General features: G+C 36.8%; 1 protein-coding gene across 1 annotated transcript in view; it reads right to left on the bottom strand.

Annotated features, from left to right (window-relative positions):
- Nucleotides 1–204: 204 nt before the first annotated feature.
- The window catches only part of map3k22 (mitogen-activated protein kinase kinase kinase 22), a 53,634-nt gene continuing 33,294 nt past the window's right edge, over nt 205–20,544 (bottom strand). Inside the window, exons 8-18 of the mRNA XM_084398179.1 lie at nt 20,081–20,195; nt 16,661–16,794; nt 15,438–15,511; nt 12,246–12,307; nt 9,573–9,644; nt 7,611–7,775; nt 6,358–6,506; nt 6,131–6,262; nt 2,406–2,535; nt 922–1,099; nt 205–838 (exon numbers count right to left, since the gene is read on the bottom strand). Coding sequence (XP_084254305.1) covers nt 610–838; nt 922–1,099; nt 2,406–2,535; nt 6,131–6,262; nt 6,358–6,506; nt 7,611–7,775; nt 9,573–9,644; nt 12,246–12,307; nt 15,438–15,511; nt 16,661–16,794; nt 20,081–20,195 — 1,440 coding nt within the window. The 3' untranslated portion in view covers nt 205–609. The remainder of the gene's footprint in view (nt 839–921; nt 1,100–2,405; nt 2,536–6,130; nt 6,263–6,357; nt 6,507–7,610; nt 7,776–9,572; nt 9,645–12,245; nt 12,308–15,437; nt 15,512–16,660; nt 16,795–20,080; nt 20,196–20,544) is intronic.

Here is a 20,544-nt window from a genome sequence, read left to right as displayed (position 1 = left end):
AAAAATAAAAAATAATAATAGACATTTGTAACAGTGTGTTATATTACCTTGGCAGTAAATTACTAAAAATGTTATGAATTAACACTGCTGTGAGGGTGTTTCTAATACAATGGCTGAGGGAGTTTTTTGTCATCATTCTCATTTCTGACCAACAAAATTAATCTCTTTTGGAAAGTTGTGGAAACACCATCATGGATTTTTTTTCGTTTGCTTTTGGAGGAAATTGGAATACAAACATTATATTTGCTATCATCCCCCGTTCACCACTAAAGAAGTTTATCCGACTGTTTATCCGACGACCTCCGCTTCTGAAAACCCTGGAAATGTGAAAAGAGTCCATTCACCAAAAGGTCACAAGTGCGTCATTTAGGACAGAGCTATGCACCATTCTGATTATTTGTTTTTTCCATCCATAGTTTCCCTCTTAACGTTATATTTGTCGAGCTGCATTGAGGAGATCTGAAATACACATCCCCTCTTTATGGTCAAGTTTGTTCTTAGTTGGCTGGTTGGTGGGTTTCTCCGGACCCTGGAAGGCAGAGTGGTGATTGTTCGCGTTGATTGTGTGGTTTTCCCTGGGGATTCCAGAGAGATCCGAGATCTGTAGGATCAAAAGCTGCCCTGGACAAAGGGGTGACTGAGAAGCCCCTCGGCAGTGGGCCGCCATTTCTCTTCCACAAAGATCTGCCGCAGGAGGTCCCTGCATGCGTCGGAGACTCCCTCAGGCAGGTTTGGCTTGGTCGGCTGGGTTGCGATCTTGAAAATGGCTGCCATTGCTTCATATTCAGCCCATGGGGGTTTCTGAGTTAGCATCTCTACGACCGTGCAGGCAACACTCCTGAGGAGAGAGACGTAAGGGACTGTTAGCAAACAATAGCTTTGTTTCCAGTCATGAATTTTTATACGAATCTCAGATCTCACCAAATATCTGCTTTGCGTCCGTATCCTTCTCCATTAATGACTTCCGGGCTCATCCAGTAGGGGGTGCCGGTGACCGATTTGATCCCCGTCCCGGACATGCAGATGGTCTGAATGCGCTTGCTAGCCCCAAAATCTCCCAGCTTCACATTTCCAGAGGAGTCCCTCAGAATGTTTGCGCCTGTGAGGAAACACATGTAGATTGAATTACATGTTTGCATGACCAATGATGACAACTGCATAAAATTATAAGCTGCTGATGGCTTTTGAAGTTTGAGACGCAGCCTTTCTTCCCACGCTTCTAGTCGGAGTGATTTTCCGTTGTTTTAGCTGCGTTGCCTGTGAGATTTGCGCTTGTTTGAGTTATGACTAATTCCCGCCAGCCGCAGAGTTTCCACACCCTGGAAGTCTCACTGTATTGTGAACGGAAAATTAAGAAAGAATATGAGAGGAAAGACAGAGACTCCTTCCTTTGCGCCCCACACTTCTTGTGGATATTTCCAATAGAGGATCTTCAGTTTGTTATGGGAATGACAGAGACTGTATTGGTCACATATACTAAAAGTATGTGGCCTTAAAAGTATTTAGACACACTTAAAAATATCTGAATGTAACTGTATAAGAAAAGAGTTGCGAACAAATGTGGCTGGAGAATTACTTTGTGCATGCTCCACAATTGTTTCATAATTTGTTGTCATCTTGAACATCTATATTCATCACTGTACAATAAATAACTGTAAATATTCTACAGTAAAAACCTGATAACCACTCTGTTACCTTACCATATACAGTGAAAAACTATAAATGCATTATATGCAATTTAAGTCAGTTATGTTTGTTTTTTTGCCAGTAAAAACTGTATCATATATTTTTTTTACTGTAAATGATATGACATCATATATGAATAAATGTTATACAGTATAAACAGTTTTGTTTCTTCTTATTTTTGCTATAAAACTATATTAGAGTGTTTTGTGCTACATTTGTTCTCATGTGGCTTTATATTTTACCACATGTATTATGGTGGATATCAGTTAAAAGGTAACATTAAGGCACCATATGTGATACATTACAGCGAATTTTATAAACCACAGTTATTGTAAATTTAACAGGATAAATCTAACCTTTTGTGAAATGTTCTGCTTTGGGACTACTTGTGCCTTCCTTAATAAACTGAGAGATTAAAGAGTGTATATGTCTAGTAGAAGCAATGCTGGCACTGTCTGGTAAGTACCTCTGATTTAGAGGATGTGTTTGATATCAATGCTTAAGAGAAATACCTAATAGACAGGTTGTTAATTCTGGTCAGAGTTTGGCCCTAAAGTCTGAAGGAATGCAAAACCTTGCCAAAACAAAGTTATTCTACTTAATAACACGAGATGTATTTCAGGTGGTCCGGTGCAAGCGACACTATCCATTAGATTTACATTACAAAGCAACAGCCTACTGGTCTTAGCTGAAGGCGATTTATGATTACTGTGATTTACCTTTGATGTCTCTGTGTACGATCATGTTGCTGTGCAAATAGTGGACTCCCTGTAGGATCTGTCGGGTGTATCTGCGGGTGACTTTTTCAGTCAGCGCTCCGTACGCCTTCAGTTGGTCTTTAATAGAGCCCTAGACACACATGGACACACAGATTTATCATACTGTTCAACAGAGTTATATTAAACAAGAGCAAGGAATCTCGCTTGAATATTCCGTATTCAGCGTATAAAGTGTATGCATGTGTTTTATTCTCTAAAAGTAGAAACTGAACTATAAAGACTTTGTATTTTTATTAGGAAACTTAAAAAACAAGCTGTCAGCATATGCTTTGACAGGAAACATAAAAACAGGATTCAAACCTGTTTACCAAAGGATACAGTGCAATGGAAAATGGTTTGACCCATTCCAGATTTCCTGATTGCAAATGTTTTGCTGTATTATTTTTGTTCATACTGTATGCAGGAATTTAAAAATATATATTAAATAACAAGTACAAAGTATTAAAATGAGCTGTGTAACTCATATTTTGTTGCTGTTACTTTTATAAACTAAACTATTGTGCTTTTTACTCTAGTGGATGATTTAAAAAATGCACATCAAAATAACTATAACTATATATATATATATATACACACACCATTGATTATTAATTAAATACATTATATTAGGTAACATTTTGTATTTAGGTTCCATTTATTAACATTTGCTAAGTGCATTAGTTAACATGAAATAAAAATGGAAAATACTTATAAAGTATTCATTAATTTTAGGTAATGCTAATTTACACATTTACTAATACATTATTAAAATCATTAATGTGTATCTGTTAATATTATTTAATAAACCTCAACTAAAATGAAGTTTTATTAACATTTAATAATTCTAATAACTATTTTCATTATCTAATATTCACAAAGATGAATAAATACTGTAACAAATGACAAATGTGCAAATGCATGATGCTTTTAATGCAATAAAAAAATAAAGCATTTAATATTTAATCATATATCACTATTAATAAAATAATATTAACAATAAAGTACTATTCCGTGTAAAATATAATTAAAAAATGTAATACTATACATAATATTTATACAATAAGAAATAACAGTAAAGAAGAAAATCAGGCAGAGAGGACATACTATAAATATATAGTAATTAATATTTGCTGAAAACCGGTGTGTTTGCAAGGAAGTCACACTGTTTACAAAACTGGAGCTGGAAGCTGTTTGTCAAAACTCTGAAACTCTGGAAAAACAGATCATCGTGCCAAATGTTCCTCACATGTGTCTGTGTTTCTTTGAAACACTGGCGCAACAAAGTTCATATTTCCTCGGCTTTCCTGTTTACACCCCTCGCCGAAGAAACAATGTCTCCTCAAGGACAACTTCATGAAACACCTGTGACGCAAACTACAATGCCTTCCTAGCTATAATACATTTTGCACAGCTCCTTCCAAATAGTATTATTTTGTATTATGAAGTACCACAATGTCCTTGTCAGTTTATTAAAATGAAGCAATGTGTACCGCACACGCAATCCTACTGTAATACACTACTACAGGCTCTGGTGATCTTCTGATCCTTTATTATGCAATACATTTCTCACCTCATGTAACCCTATTCCACATCCTACTCATTCAAAGTCTTTCTCTCTTTCTCCTGTTCCCTTCACCTCTGTTCTTATCAGGAGACAGCAGTGCTGTGCAGAGGCTGGTGGCTTTGGCTCTGAGCAGCGATGCATCTGTCTGCCAGAGACCTTGGGAAACATTCCCCTTTACCAGACAATATGTGACTAAGACACTCAGTCTGTGCATATTAAAATCGAGCTGACAGATGGGACAGACCACGTCTGACGTTCATTAAAACACCCATTTGCAAAGAAAATGAACTCGTAAAGCTGTGCGGTTGTGCTGACAAAGAACACTGTGGATATGTTCCCGAGCCAGTGACATTTTGGAGTGGGTTTATCATTATTTGGAAAACGCAGATTCATTGTGAGTTTAACAATGTCATTTTCTTGAAACACAAAAAGGAGGAATTGAGAATGTGCCTGCTAATAGTGTTGTTGGATTTACGTTGAAGAGGGAGACAGTACGGTACTGTTAAGTGTTCTCGACCTAGAGACGAGCACCACAATTCTGGTCCAAACTTTATGTGGCGCGTTGACTTCGTACGTGTCTTCGTGCTCGTCTGTAGGCGTCCTAAGACAAATGGTAATGCCATGTTGGTAGATCAGCACCTGTAGAATTTCCTTTTGTTGAAAGCCCAGATAAAAGTAAAAAGCTACTATGTTTAGATCCATGTCCGAGGGAGTTCGAATTCACGAGAATTTAATTCATTAAAAGGACTTTTTGTCATTTGTCCATGAATCGGGCTACAATTTTCAACCGTTTTAAATAGAAAGACATTCCTTGACATTATTTCCTGGTTGTCCATGGGTGGTAACAGTGGATATTATTAACAGCGCTAAATTTTGTAAATAAAGTGCAATATAAAAAAAGGCCTAATTTACATAGTGTTAAAAAGATTCCATTTAGACAGTGCCTGGTTAAGGTGAGACACTACAGGTGAATAGGGTAACATTTTTAACTAGCAGATATCACCATGAAACTTTCCCAGTTGATTACCTACATTAAGATGAGAAAAAAATGTATTACAAGTTTCCTGTAATTTAATGTTTAAATATGCAAATCAGGCAATATCTAATCAAATATGCACTAATTTGCATATATTTAAAAAAAACGATATCTGAGTATTGGATAAAGCCAGGTTAAAAATATTTTTTTCATTGTGTTCACATATTAGATGGGGAAAAAATTACAGAGGGATTTATGGATATCTACTTTTGTTATCCTGTAAATCAGAAAATACTGTCAATAGCCTTAAAAAAATGATTTTGCCATGTTTCTTGGAATAAAATGTTGTATAAATCAGGCTAGGAATAATATATTTACAAATCCCTCTGTAAATGTCTTCATAATATAACTAGGTACAAGTCTGGAAAGTTTGGTGTATATCGGTGCTACTGAAGTGGAGATTTCGGACTTGGAGTATGAGAGAAAAGTCATTTTGAGAAAACGGGCGTTAAAGATTTTTCATCAGCCAATGAGATTGCGCATTCAGCCCTTTTACTTTCACGATTGGTTGCTGATAAAAAGGAAATGACCATATTTGGATCCGACAGGATTGTACACAAGAGAGAGAGCTTCCTAAAGGTGCTTCTAATGACAGGCTGATGGCAGAGATCGCGGAGCAGCACGTTGATTTAGAACGCAAACTTTTGTTGAATTTATGAGAAATCTACAGACGCAAACAGACAAAGTGTAGTAAAATAAAGACCTAAATGTGTATTTCGGACTTTTTTTCAACACAAGTCTGAAAGAAGACATGTTATTGAAGACAAATATCCAAAAATCTCAAAATTGACCAGTAAAAAAACAAAACGATGTTTTTACCTGCCGTGTCTCGCCTTAAACTGTGTTGTCGACTGTCAGTAAATAAGTGGTTGTTTGGTGTAAAGATGTAACTTCTTTCTTATTCATACCATGGTATGCATGAAGTCTACATTAACTTCAAATAATGAATATAACAAACAATAATAGACACTGAGGGGTGCAACTGATGTGTGCAAGTCATTCTAAAAGTAAACATTTCCCAATTCCTCCAATAAATAACATTATTAACAGAGCAAACACAATACGCTCTGTGTGGTTTATACACACCCCAGGCATGAATTCCACAAAGATGGCCAGTTTTCTCTGCACCGGATCACGCAAGCATCCATAGTACTGCACTATACGCTCGTGACGCAGGTTCTTCAAGAGCTGAATCTCACACTCTAATGCATTCACTTCCTGTGGAGTGAGACAAAGAGAAAAGAGTTTTGAGAATTCAGAAAATCTCTTCAGTGCATAAATACTGTCACCATCTGAGTCCACTACATACTAACCTTGCTGGTCTCGTGACAGTCAGGGTCAAAGGGCACCTGCTTGGCCGCCAGCTCGCGTCCCGTGTCGACGTCGTAGCAGAGGTAGACCTCGCCGAAAGCGCCCCGACCGAGCAGTTTCCCCTGACGCCAGTTTACCGGAGCCCTTGGGGCTGAGGGTTAGAAGAAACAAACCACGTTAACCTCACCAGCACGCCGCAGACTGTAACTCAAACCAGACGAAATCACACACAGACTTGCTGACGACACCGAGTCAAACCGCAACTGTATTTACAACTGGATGCTATAAAGATTTATACTTTCAGATTTATTTGCAACTGTTCCCCTCTCAGGCAATAAACTAAGATTTAAATGAACAGAGAGTAAGACAGTGAGCTATTGGAAGTTGCTGCATGTTATTTAAAAAATGTTACACACCTGAATATTAATTCTTTAAATCAAGGCTGCGTCGAGTGTTTTGTTTTTTAACACATTAATACAACGTGTTTTTGTTTAATCTCTTATTATGGCTCTCACACATTTGCAGCATGACTGATAGCTATAATGAGCCACATACATAATAGAACAATATGTGTCTGCATTTAATATTTATGCAATTGTTCTTTAAACATGGATCTAATCATAGATAGATGAACTTCATGTCTGGATGCAGTTAAACAACCCTAGCCAGACAAGATTTACGCATCTCTCAGATTCATTTCCCACTTATTCTATGACGGACACATTTGTGTCAGCATTTACCATCATCTTAATCAGCTTAGTATTCCTATAATGATATTTGACATGAAGCTATCTGAATAGTTTATGGAGGATCTGGGGAGGAAAAACCCGCAGGCAGACAGCAGAGACGAGCATTCATGTTCACATGTCAAATTCAGGCGCCCGTTCTAGATTAATGTAGCTGATTAAACAACCTGCACAGGGGGTGGGGCTGGGGCTCGTTGTGTAGTTTTTGTTTGGATTTTTTAAATGTGGGGGGGGAAATGTATAAAAAGAAGAAAGTGCAAACAGTTTTCCACTGTATTGTTGTCTGCTTTTATTTGTGTGTAAAATATAATATGATTTCTTTTGTTGCAGTGCTATAGATTCGGCCGCATTAGATGGTACACAGAAAGGGGTGCAGCACTAAAACACAAAAATACACTGAAATCTGATATTTCTGGTCTGGAGGCAAGCGTACAAATGTGTTTAATGGGATTTTCCTTTCTAATTGTCTGCATAAATGTCCTCATGTGTATGTATGCATGTGCTCTTACATTTAGGACTGTTGAGTTGGCAGTTTTTCTCAGTCCAGCTGATGGTGTGCAGATCTCCACTGTACAGCAAAGTGCTTTCCCCATTAAAGCTGCGTGTACGGCTGGACGGGACCAGCTGAAACAGCTTCTCTTGAGGCATAAAGCTTCGGGGGAAAGTCCTCCGACCTGTATAGACACATATTTTATAAATGCACACAATACCAAATACAAATACCCCTTTAGACCTTTTGACCAATAAACTTCCATGAGACTTTTTCATTTGAGACACTGAATTTATAAAAGTATTTTCCATCTATATATACTTAAATGAACATAATTACGCTCATTTCCATGATTTTCCTACACCTGGAAAGCACACTTTAAAAAAAAAAGTGCTTGATATTTACAGGATTCCCACTGCCGTATCCATATTTAATAGTGTTTGCAATTTTAACTTTCAAATTGCACAAATAACATTCCCCCAAAATGGAGTAAATCTTTGCAGAATTCAGATTCCTGTTCTGAATAATCTCTTAATGCTTTAATGCAATCATGCAATCAGCATGTCATGTCCAAACATGTATCTTTATATTCCCTCTCTTCTTCCCTGATTCTCTCTCTCACGCTCTTCTTTTCCTTTGTCTCTCACTTCCTCCATCAACCTTTCCACAAAGCAGGAAACTCCTCTCAGTACAGTGTTTTGCAATAGTCAGTGTGCCTCATCAGGGGAAACACAAATAAAACACACACACAGGCACGCACACACACACCAGGTCTTAAATACGCTCAGTTATGGGGGAAACTCATCATGCTGGCCAAGTTCATGGCCATGTGCACAGCTTTATCTCTTCTAGACCCTGCCTCCAGCACTGCATGTGTTTTTTGGTATTGGCAATCTAACAATTTATGGATCTGGGCTGAAAGCACATAGCACATCCAAATAGGAGAATCACCAAGAACACGATCCTGCTCTGTGCCATTGTGCAATGTCCTCCACGCTAACACGATCCAGAGAGACGGTCCAGGCAATTAGTGAATTGCGACTTGCTTTGGATAAGAAAGCATCCACTAAATGCTAACCAAATAATTAATTTACTAATTAGGCGCTCTGAGAATTGAGAGGCTCCAAATACCAGACTGAAGTTTTTGCTCATCATTTACTCACCCTTATATTGTTCCAAACCTGTATGAGTTTCATTCTTCCGTTGAACACAACGAAGATGTTTTGAAGAATGTTGGTAATCAAGCAGTTGACGTCAATGGCTACCGTCTGGTTACCAACATTCTTCAAAATATCTTATAAATATACAGGGTTGGATACAACTTGAGGGTGAGTAAATGATGACAGAATTTTCATTTCCTGGTGAACTATCCCTATAAGACCAGTTTTCATGCAGATTTTGTGAAAACAGAATGGTGTCATTATAAAAGAGAGAGAGGAAAAAAAAACATATGTAAGACCAATGATTTAAAACAAATTTAGCAGGCCAAAACAGAAATTACTGACTTTTGTAGCAGTTTTTTTTTTTTTTTTTTTTGGCAGGGTATACCAAATTATAATAAATAATAACAATAACGAACAAACTAAATACATAATTATTAATAAGAATAATATTTATTATTATTATATTTAAGGCTTTTTTAAAAAATAGACAAAACAATAACTAACGGTGAAATAACTGACAGCTGCCGTGCAGACTAGATTAGATTAGAAGTCATTAGACTAAGACTCTTTTCAGCATCATGAACCTTGGCTATTTATCCATATTGTGTATTTATAAACTATTATTATTATTCTATTTGATTAAAATAATAATTATTTGAGTTTTAACTGAGAGGTTAAATGTAAATACATTACATTTAACCTCTCAGTTAAAACTTGAATTATTATTTTAATAACACGGAATAATAATAGCATATAAATAATTTCACAACAGTAACTGTTTTCCTTTATTATAAATAGAACAGAAGGGCAGAGCTTACCGTCACCGTAGTCTTTACTGCGACTGGACACATGGAACTGCCGTGGGAAGGTCCCGTGTTTCCCATGACGTCCTGCAGGTGGAGCAGTTAGATACAGGACAGTTACTTGCATGCATTTTCTCCTCGTTCACAGAAAACAGCAAATTTTGATAAGCAAATTCATTCGAGTATTTGATAATAAGGTGATATGTAGCTATGCGTGAGGTCATTGAATCAAGCAAATCAGATATCAGATAGTGAGGAGCTGTTTATCTCACTCACACACACACACACACACACACACACACACAAATATATATATATATATACACAGTATATATTTACATATATGTATGTGTATTAATTAATAAGAAAAACTATATAAGCAATAATATGTACATTAATGTATACTATTATTAAAAATAATTACATCCAGACATAATGCTTTTATGCATTACTGTAGTTTTTTTACTGTAGTAAATAGAATCTAGGAGAAAATATGCTTAATTGTCGTCTTTCTTTCTTCCTTTCTTTAATTGTCATGAAAATAATGCTCAATTATTTTGGGATACAAAACAAATAGAAGCATTCTGATATGATGTCGTGCTCCAGGGTTTCTGTTTTGAATAATTAATTACAAATGATAATAAATTCTCTCTTTTAAATGGTAAAAAAAAAAAAGACTTAACAAAAAATGGTAATGAAAATAGTGACAAAAAAATGGTAACAGGCTTTGTTTACCTTAAGTAAAATATAATATCGCGCTCATTCTGATTCACCCATTTGTTCTCTAATTAAGATACTGAGGAAAGAGAAAGAAAGAAAGAAAGAAAGAAAGAAAGAAAGAAAGAAAGAAAGAAAGAAAGAAAGAAAGAAAGAAAGAAAGAAAGAAAGAAAGAAAGAAAGAAAGAAAGAAAGAAAGAAAGAAAGAAAGAAAGACACCTGCACAAAACGAGAGCGGGTTGGATCAGGACAGAGTAAGTGTCTGTGTGTAAACACTGTATCTGTATTGTAAAAAGCGGTGACTTGACTTGACTAAACACGAGCAGGGGCCCCGACTAGATCGCTTGAACATGAGCGCTGCGTTCTGCGATTGAAAGCAGCTGTTGAGCGAGCGACCGTGTTTGCAGCCCGTCTCCCAGGGAGACCCAGGGATTTGCTCCGTTTAGAAGAAGAGTGCAGGGAGGAAAAATCTACTCACAAGACCTAAAAAAAAAAAAAAGAAGCCTGCTCTCTATGGAGAAATCCTCAGTGAATGCATGTATGAGTGTGTTTGGCTTTCAATGGAAACATGCTGTCTGTATCATAGAGCTCTGGGATATAAATGGTCTGCAGCACGTAAAAGGGAAAGTTTCCATGAAGAGTGTTTTTGTGCATGTGTGTGTGACTGGCCTCCCTCTGTTGGGGAAGATTACTATCTCATTATCAGGCAGGCCTGCTCTATTTGATCACTGCTCAAGAGGAAAAACAACAGAGGGAAACCGGGCATGAGCATGAGAGCCGGAGAGAGCGAGAGTGACAGAGCAAAGGAGAGACAGAGAATACTAACCAGGGAAGGACATGAGAGAAAATCTCCTTGTTTAACCACTCCAGTAACTTTCAATTTCTCAGCACAGCAGAAGAAAAGGAATGAAAGGGGGAAAGAAGTGTGAAAATCTCATTCTCTCCCTGTCGATACAGGTCTATAACTCTGTTCCTAAAATCTAGTGAGCTGCCTACATATGCAGACTTTACATGCATCACGTTGAAAAATAATACATTTCTTAATATCTTTGTCTTATCTAGACAAAAATACTTCTAGTATAAATATTTAAACATCCTTAAACCAAGGTAAATTTACTTGAAAACAAAACTGAGTAATATACTGTATTAAGACAGGCATATATATAATGCATACATAATATTTTTTACATGAATTCAACAAAAATTAATGAGAACATAAACTTAGAATGATTTCCGTGATTATTCCATTTAATTGACGTAGTGTTATTAAAAAATATTTAGAATATCTCGAATTAAGTTTAAGTTCTCATAAAATTTTGTTGGATTTATGCTCAAAAAAAAAAAAAAAAAAAAACTGAGTAATGATGGTAAATAATAATGATGGTAATAATAATAACAATAAACTTAACATACATTCTCTGAAAATAACCTTAATATTTAATGCACAAAAAGTGCAATCCTTCACAATGAAGGCTCCCAGAATGCACTTGAATGAGCAAAATGGGGATGAAGCAAATGTTATAATTGTAATTAATATGAATTGTTATAAATATAATTGATTTTATACAGAATAAATCTAACTAAAATAGTATAAATGTTAGGATTATATTTCATTTAATACAGAAATTAAGACCTGAAATCAATATTGAGTCAAATCTTTTGAGTTTCTGTCTATGTAGAACGTCAAATCAGTCATTTATTAGGCTCCATTTCTGTTAGGATGCTCCCTAAGAAGGCAGCTGCCTATCTATCTGCCTATCATCACATCAAAGCAGCTCACTAAGTTTGGGAACATGCTATTTTACAGTATTTAACGCCCCATTAGCAACACAGAGTGACCAAAGTCAACAGCTCAAAGGAAGCATCTTTGCTCCTCTCATAGAGAGCCAGCTCTATAATGGAGCAAAGACCATTAAATCAAGCCCACAGCACTGACAGAAATCCCCATTCACTTGCTCGTGTCAACCTCACCTTTGTATTCATAGTTGAGGTTCAGGTAATTGTTGTCCCGGTTGCTCTGGGAGAATGGCGGGCTGTGGAAAGACAAGGAGAGGAGGAGAGATGATGGGTTATTTTTGCTTGTTGCTCCCCTGTGTGCAGTGGTGACGTTTGGCCGCACCGTCTGCCTGGCCTACATTCCTGCAACCGCAGGATCCCCAATGTGCCAATGTGACCGCCTGCCACCTGTCGTTACGTACGCTAGATTCTCTCTACCTGATACCTGACCCGAGACACTAACGTCCGACCATTCAACGGGGTTTCGTAGACGTTTGAATAGCGAGGTGAAAGCGTTAAGTGTCAGTCAAATCTACACAATGCAGTGACCCAAAAAAGCATTCTGCAAACAAATGATGCTAAACTTCTTCACTTTATTAGCCGTTTTGCTTTTATGTGGTGGTCACACTAGATTTTTTAAGTATGTGAAAATATTTCAGACCCCAGAACAGATAAAAGCAACAGGATATGATGTCACGCTAGATGGTTGTGATTTTTTAGGGTCATTTAATAATATATTTTTTTTAAGAAATAAATACTTTTCTTCAGCAAAAGTGAAGTTCAACAAAATATTTCTATTTCAAATGAACTTTCCATTCATTCACAAAAATATTAAGCAGCATTTTCATTGATGATAATAATAATAATAACAACCAAATCTGCATATTAGGATAATTTCTGAAGAATAATGTAACAATGAAAACGGGAGTAATGGCCTCTGAAAATTAAATTAATAAATTGCATTTTAAAATAATATTAAAATAAATTGTACAATTATAAATTGTACAAATATTTCACAATATTACACGGTATTCATTTTTGTAATTATTTATAATGCCATTTAGTTTAATATTTTGCTATTTAGTTCAAATGCATTTGCATAGCATAAAAGCATTAACATTTCCCATAAGTATATTTTTGTGTTCTCGAGTTCTTGGTAATGTTTTTCATACAGAAAACAGATGGATAAATGGCATTAATCATATTTTCCATGCAAACAAATGACTACATTCAATCACTTGCTCAGCTGTGGGTAGTTAGACAGCAACATTCAGTTTTTTTCAGTTTTAAATCAATGTAAGCTGTAGCTGGCATTGATTCACAAAACAAAGGCTCTAGCATGTTACATGTTGTTGCAAGATTTCATCTTGAAAATGACACCGCTCTTGTGTTGCCTAATCTTTTTTGAGAAGGCGTTTCTCTCGGATATACATCACTATAGGGAAGAAGAGACTATCGCAATGTCCATTTCGTGTCTGCTTTAAGATGCGAACAGCCCCGTTTTTCTGCTCACCCTACAGGAGTCAAGAAAAAACAACTCCCTTTGAACTCTTACAGGGAACAGCAATATAAAAACATGTTCATAGAGACATAAAGTGATTGTTACTGCCCTAACCCTGTTATCCCTGTCCGACGGTGACGTCAGTAGTGAGCGGGGGGATCAGCAAGACCCCGGATAACGGGCACACACACACCCGCAGTGAGGGGAAACATTTCCATGCACTTGTTTCCTGCCATTGTTCTGAGGGCTAAAAGCCAGATAAGGCTCGTGCAGGTAGCATGGTTTTCATTTCTCTTTCCCTCTCTCTCTTTCTCACTTTCCTGTCTTTCATTCTTACAGTGTTTTTTTTTGCACACTGCATTATTGACTGGCTCTTTTTATAACAATAGTGCACAGGCAACAGAAAGCAGAATAGATTGGCCAGATCAGCCCACTCTCTCTCTATCTTTCTCTCTTTCATTCTCTTTCATTCTCATTCGTTCTCTCTCTCTGAGCAGAGCAGAGGCGGTGAGAGATAGCACTGGAATCCAGGCGTCCAGATAAGCGAGTTGTCGCCATGGTGACATCAAGGGCTTCCTGGTTGGCCTTTGTGGTGACCCGATTTCATTTCCTCTCTGGACAGTTGGTCTATTTATCAGATATCTTGTCTACCCGTAATTATTATAATATAGTCTTTAAGGTGAAGTGTGTAATTATTTCATTTTATATGCAGAGACAACAATAAGAACGCCATTTTTAGTTTGATTTCAACTAACTACAAGTAGTGGCAATACTAAATGACATATTTCAGTCACGTGAAAGTGGCTTACCAAATAAGGCTAAACAAGGCTGACTAGTTTTTAGTGGTTAAAATACTGAAGAAAAAAATACAATAAAATTGGAAAAACAGATACTAAAATAAAACACTAAAATAAAATAAAAAAGTCAAATATTCCGAAAATGTTTTTTTTTTATCAGATAACACTAGTATTTAAAAATTAAACTGCTATTGGTAACACGAGGGTAGAATCTCATGCTTTTTTATAGCTAGCTTGCTAATGCTAGCCGCTCTGAAATTGCCTACTCTACCTTTAATGAGAGTTAGTTGACATGTAGTTGCAAAGTTAGCAGAATGTCTATGAAGACTATCATAAAGTGTAACCCCACTACTTAAATGACCAGTTTACACTAACTTTTGCAGTCTAAAAATGATCTAAATTCAAAATAAAAAAATATAATAAACCTCCTGTTACCACAATAGCCATACACACAGACAGAGGTTGTTTTCAGCATCTTGTGTCATGTGCAATGTGTTTAGTTCCACTGTGTGTGCACCATCTTACTGTCTTAAAACTTGCCACTGCATACCGCAAGTGTTACTGGCTCTTGTATGATAAATTGTTCACGATAAATACCAGGCTAATTACTCAAGGCTTTTTTAAGACCAATTAGTAGACTGGGGTCGGCTGCACCAGCTGTGCGTAAGTTGCAACTTAGCCTAGTTTTCACATAAAGGGGCACTAAGTCACAACTTGCGCACTACTAAATATTTTTGCATTGCACCATTAAACTTGAAAGTTAAAACATAACTCGATGTATAAAATGTATAAATATTTACTGAAGCCTCCGTATAAATAAGGATGTCATATTATGCGCCTACGCATTAATTTACGAAGAGTTTATGTCCTACTAGCTACGTTCTGCCTTAAGAACAAATGGTACAACCGTAAAAGTACTACTTACAAACTAGCTAGTAGTTACTAAACTTCTAGAGTGGACTTTACATTCCAATTTAAGAACTTATGAATGGCTGGTGCAACCCTACCCTGGTCTTTTAAAAAAAATATATATATATAGTCTTTTACCTCCCTAATACACACAAGTTTATAAAGCAGTGTTTGGCCCACCTGTCCAGTGCTTGGTCTAGTGACTGACAGCTGCTGGAAAGCGACCCATTAGCACTCCCGAATGGCTCCATCATCTACAGACAAAAAATAAATGACATCACTTCATTGCATTACATTTTTCATTACCATTTGTGCATCTGAACCTTAGCCCTCAACAAGACTGACGTAAGATTTTCCATGAGCAAATCCCCGTAATACGTCCAAGCTTTCTTTTCCCCAGACTGTTATAAAGTGCACAGTTACAGAGAACAGTGATAACAAAGTACAGGGTGAAAGAACATCAGAGACCATAAAAACTCAGTATAGTGTCTTTTCATTGGACTTTTCACAGTTTGTTAACCCAGGGTCCATCATAATCCTAGTTTATCTTTAATTCAGGTTTTGAAATGTCACACAGTACATCTGTACACTCTGGATTGCCATGCTTATTTGACTATGTATGAGGTTTATAATTGTCTGCCGGTTACTAAACAAATTGCCAAAATCTACCAGCACTGGCTGATTTCACATATATTGGTTATCGGCAAGCAAACATGGCGGATGATGGGCAAGAAGAAATGAAAAAATAGCGTTTGGACTGCTTTTTACAGAAAATACGCAGAAAAAGAAAAAAAAAAGAGCTGGAGGTGAGTAAAATTCGTCACGAACATCACACAGTTATGCATTTTCCTCTCTCTCTCTCTCTCTCTCTCTCTCTCTCACACACACACACCGTTACACACACAACAAATCTATCGTCAAACTAACGGTGGAAATGTTGCTAGGTGGTTAGCTAACGTTACCTGGTACTGTGCCAAGACTGAGGTTGTTATGCTTACATCGTCCATCAGCTCGCTTTCTGATTGGGTATCGTTTCGTTTCATGTGACAATCTACAGAGTGTGTGCGCATTGTCCTTAGGGTTCCTGTCATACAACAGGATTTCTGATCGTAAAAATTCAACATCTGTAGAACCATCAAGATAATTGGGACGGATTGAAGGATTGTCAGAAAGGGAGAATTGGGCCCAAAATAGTCCTGAATATCTTGTAGTGTGTGGGTGTATATCAGTATTAGTATCGGTGCTAACACTACTCATAACCCAGGCTTAAAATCTAAAACGATGCTAAAAAGTGTTCCAAGTGTCTGTTTAAAGATATGGTATTTGTGGAAACATATTGTGAAAAGTCCTTATGTAACTTTAAGTCACAGCTGTAATCTGCAGCTCCAAACCATGAATCTTACATTGGAGTCGAGCATTTCTGGGATGAACTCTCCTTCACTGTGGATGCTGGTGTAGGACCCCTGCCGAGCGATCTGCTGCTGTTCTTCTGGTACGCTGCCCGGAGGGGGTGAGGTGCGGCCCGTGTTCAGAGATCCTGCGGGCAGACGGAGGGATGTTAGCGTGACACATCAAGTAGTCTGATGCCAAAAAAACAGTCTGGAACAGTAATACTTCCAGGGCAACTAATAACAGAGTACAGGATCCCAGAAAAAAAAGAAAGAAGTCGAGCAGATTAAAGTGAATAATGACTTGAGATTTAAGTGTGGTGTGAGTGACAGGTACATGTGAGCAGAATGTGAGAGGAAGAGACAGTGCTAATGGTGGATGAATAATGAGAGAGGAGTTTAATGAGAAAAAAGGCAATCAAAATTAAAAGAGCATGTGACAGGAAGGATGGGGAAGAAAGCGTCAAAGGAATGTGAGACTGACACCTGTAGACAGTGCCAAAGACTACTGCATTCTGCCACAATATAAGGCACAAGTTTACTATTGCTCTTCATGTTATTTTAGAATAAGTAGGCTATACATATATATACATGTGATAAATGCCACCTTTTTTTCTCGCTTTCAATGGCACTGATTAAAACAGGCTGCTTTTGTTACTGTACCTTTAAATGGTTAGTTCACCCATTAAATGAAAATTCTGTAATTAATTACTCACCCTCATGTCGTTCCAAACACGTAAGACTTTTATTCATCTTCGGAATACAAAGGAAGATATTTTTAATGGAATCCGAGAGCTTTCTGTCCCTCTGTTGACAGTCTACACAACTACCACTTTGATGCTTCAAAAAGTTCATAAAGAGATCGTAAAACTAATCCATATGAATTGAGCAGTTTAGTCCAAAATGTCCGAAGAGACTCGAATCGCTTTATATGATGAAAAGATTGAATTTAAGCTTTTATCCACATAATAAACATTCATCAACTCACACATCTGTTGTGTTAAACAAAAGCTCAAGCATTTTCGTTTGACGTGTGAGAACCAATGAGGTTCAATCTCGTGTTACGCAGCACGTTTGAGCTTTCGCAAGAACCAATGAGATTCTTTCTCACTCGTAAAGCAGAGTCTCTTCAGAAATTTTGGACTAAACTGCTCAATTCATATTTACGTTTATGCATTTGGCAGACGGTTTTATCCAAAGCAACTTACATTGCATTTCAAGGTACACATTTACATTCTTATCAGTTCTTGCTTTCCCTTGGAATCGAACCAATGACCTTGGCGTTGCAAGCGCCAACGCTACAGGAAAGCTTCATATGGATCAGTTTTACTATCTCTTTATGAACTTACAGAAATTGAAAATTTTTAAATATCTTAATTTGTGTTTCGAAGATGAATGAAAGTCTTACAGGTTTGGAACAACATGAGGGTGAATAACTGATGACAGAATTTTCATTTTTGGGTGAACTATCCCTTTAAGACTTCTGTACATAAATTAACTGCTTGACTAGCTACAGTTATGTACAGTTTTAGTAGAAGTCATTCATAAGGTTGGGCCAAGTTGTTTAATATTAAATAGGTGATCATACATACAGTAAATGTGGGTGCTCATGTTATTGTTCTAATGGATGTAATGTCAAAAAAGCATCCAGTTTTTCATGATATAGTCTCTTTAAAAGCTATTTTTATTAACCAACTGCTATGCTATGTATGTAGGCAGCGCAAAGGTATTTCCACTTCACCGGTTCACCCCATTATGATGACAAATGCTGACTGCTCTGACATTGAAATCTGTAAAAATACATCCTTGACATTCAGCCAGCAAAAACCAACAATCTCCATCTTTCAGTATGTCACGTGGAGCGAGCTATCTTCTTTCCCACGTTTCTTTCTCAGGTGTGAAAACAAAGAGACGGTGCCAAACACTGAAAAAATTTGAGATGGTGTGAAAAAGAGAGTGTCACTGAGCTCTCTTTGCTGAGAAATGTTTCGCTTTTTACATGCTCTGTTCGGGGAAGGCACTCATTTATTGTTTTCATAATGTTCATGTTGTGAACTTCTCACTGTTTATTGGCTTCTGAATAATGTGTGAACGATCTGATCAGACCTACACCTACTGAATGTTAACCGATGAATAGGAAAAACTTTCCTTGCCTTTTCAAACACTATAAACTTGTTCCACAGCTTTTTAAGCGCTCTACGGTCTGAGACTGACAATGAAATGACTTTACAAAATACATATCCTAACAGAGCCTGAATCAAACTCGAGACACCCTTGATTGTCCTTACTCAAATATATCAGTTTCCTAAATGCATTTGCATTCAACAAGATGAAATATTGGCCTTTCATAAATTACATGTAGACTAGCACTATTAATAAACTGAAGTATAAAGACATATTTTATTTTGAATGAACACCTAGCATATACATAACCGTAAAAAAATGTGGGGTCAGTAAGTAAAAAAAAAAAAAAAATTATTACTTTCATTCATAACTCTATTACATTTATCAGACGTGACATTTAAGAGTGTTATAAAAGATTTTAATTTAAAAAAAATATATTTTGAATTTTCTGTTCATCAAAGAATACTGAAAAAAGTATCATGGTTTACATAAATGTATTAAACAGCACAACTGATTTCAACATTGATAATAATAAGAAATGTTTTTTGAGCACCAAATCAGATTTCTGAAGGATTATGTGACACGGCAGAGTGCAGACCGAAATAATGATGCTGGAAATTCATCTTTGCTATCATAAGATTTCACAATTTTACTCTTTTTACTGTATTTCTGATCAAATTAATGCAGCCTTGGTGAAAATAAGTGACGTCTTTCAAAAACATCAATAAATCTTACCGACCCCAGATGTTTAAAAGGCAGTATATCTTTGATGACCCCTTTAAAGTTGACTATAAACATTTGAATTTGTTGATGGGATAAAGGTGGGTTTATACATCTGCATTGTGACATTTAAATGAAATGTCGTTCCATATCACCTGCCTTCTGAGAGATAGCGAAAACTGTATCTGTCTACACAGCAAAAACATTACTAATACCACAAGGAGGAAAACACAAAGGATTCTACATGATTGACATATAAACAAGCACCCAGAATGTGCATTCAAGTAAACCGTTCATTTGGAACACACATTCCGAGTGAACTGATTCCGATTGGCCAAATATTATGCAAATGCAATCACACAGGAAAGTGGTATCAAACTGATGGTTTTAATCTGTTCCTCTGCCATTCAAAACAACCAAAATGATTTGCCCAGGCTTTCACTAACAGCCCTGACGTCACTGTGCTCTTTGATGCCATTCCCCAGTCCTGATGGAGAAAAGTGCTAACAAAGCTGATGATAAACCCATTGTGTACAGTCATTTTGACTGTGCTGTGTGTGTTAGGGGTGTGTGTGAGCCGGTGTGACGCACCTGTAGAGTGTTTGCGCACTCGTTCAGAGCCCTTAAGAACCGAGGCTTTGAGATCTCCCAGGGACTTCGATGACCTCATCTCGCTCTGCCTGTCTTGGCCACTGACCTGAAGGAACTGTGGAGAGATGATGGACATATACAAGGAATTCTGCTAAACCTGGAAAAATATGTGCGATTCAAGAGTTTACATAATACATAGTTTTCCAATAAAGAGGCAAAATTATGTAAGAAATTAAGAGTATGTATAATATAAATATATATATATATATATATATATACATACACACACACACATAAATAATATATATATATATATATATATATATATACACACACACACACAATACTGTGCAAAAGTCTTAGGCATGTTAATAGGTTTAAAAGGTTTCTTCAGGCATCTTGGAGACGTTCCCGCAGTTCTTCTGGATTTAGTTTGGGGGGGTATTACCATGCCTAAGACTTTT

The sequence above is a fragment of the Rutilus rutilus genome, assembly GCF_951802725.1.
Source record: "Rutilus rutilus genome assembly, chromosome: 24".
Taxonomy (NCBI): domain Eukaryota; kingdom Metazoa; phylum Chordata; class Actinopteri; order Cypriniformes; family Leuciscidae; genus Rutilus; species Rutilus rutilus.
The sequence above is the reverse complement of the archived record's forward strand: the minus strand, read 5'-3'. Positions and strand labels throughout refer to the sequence as shown.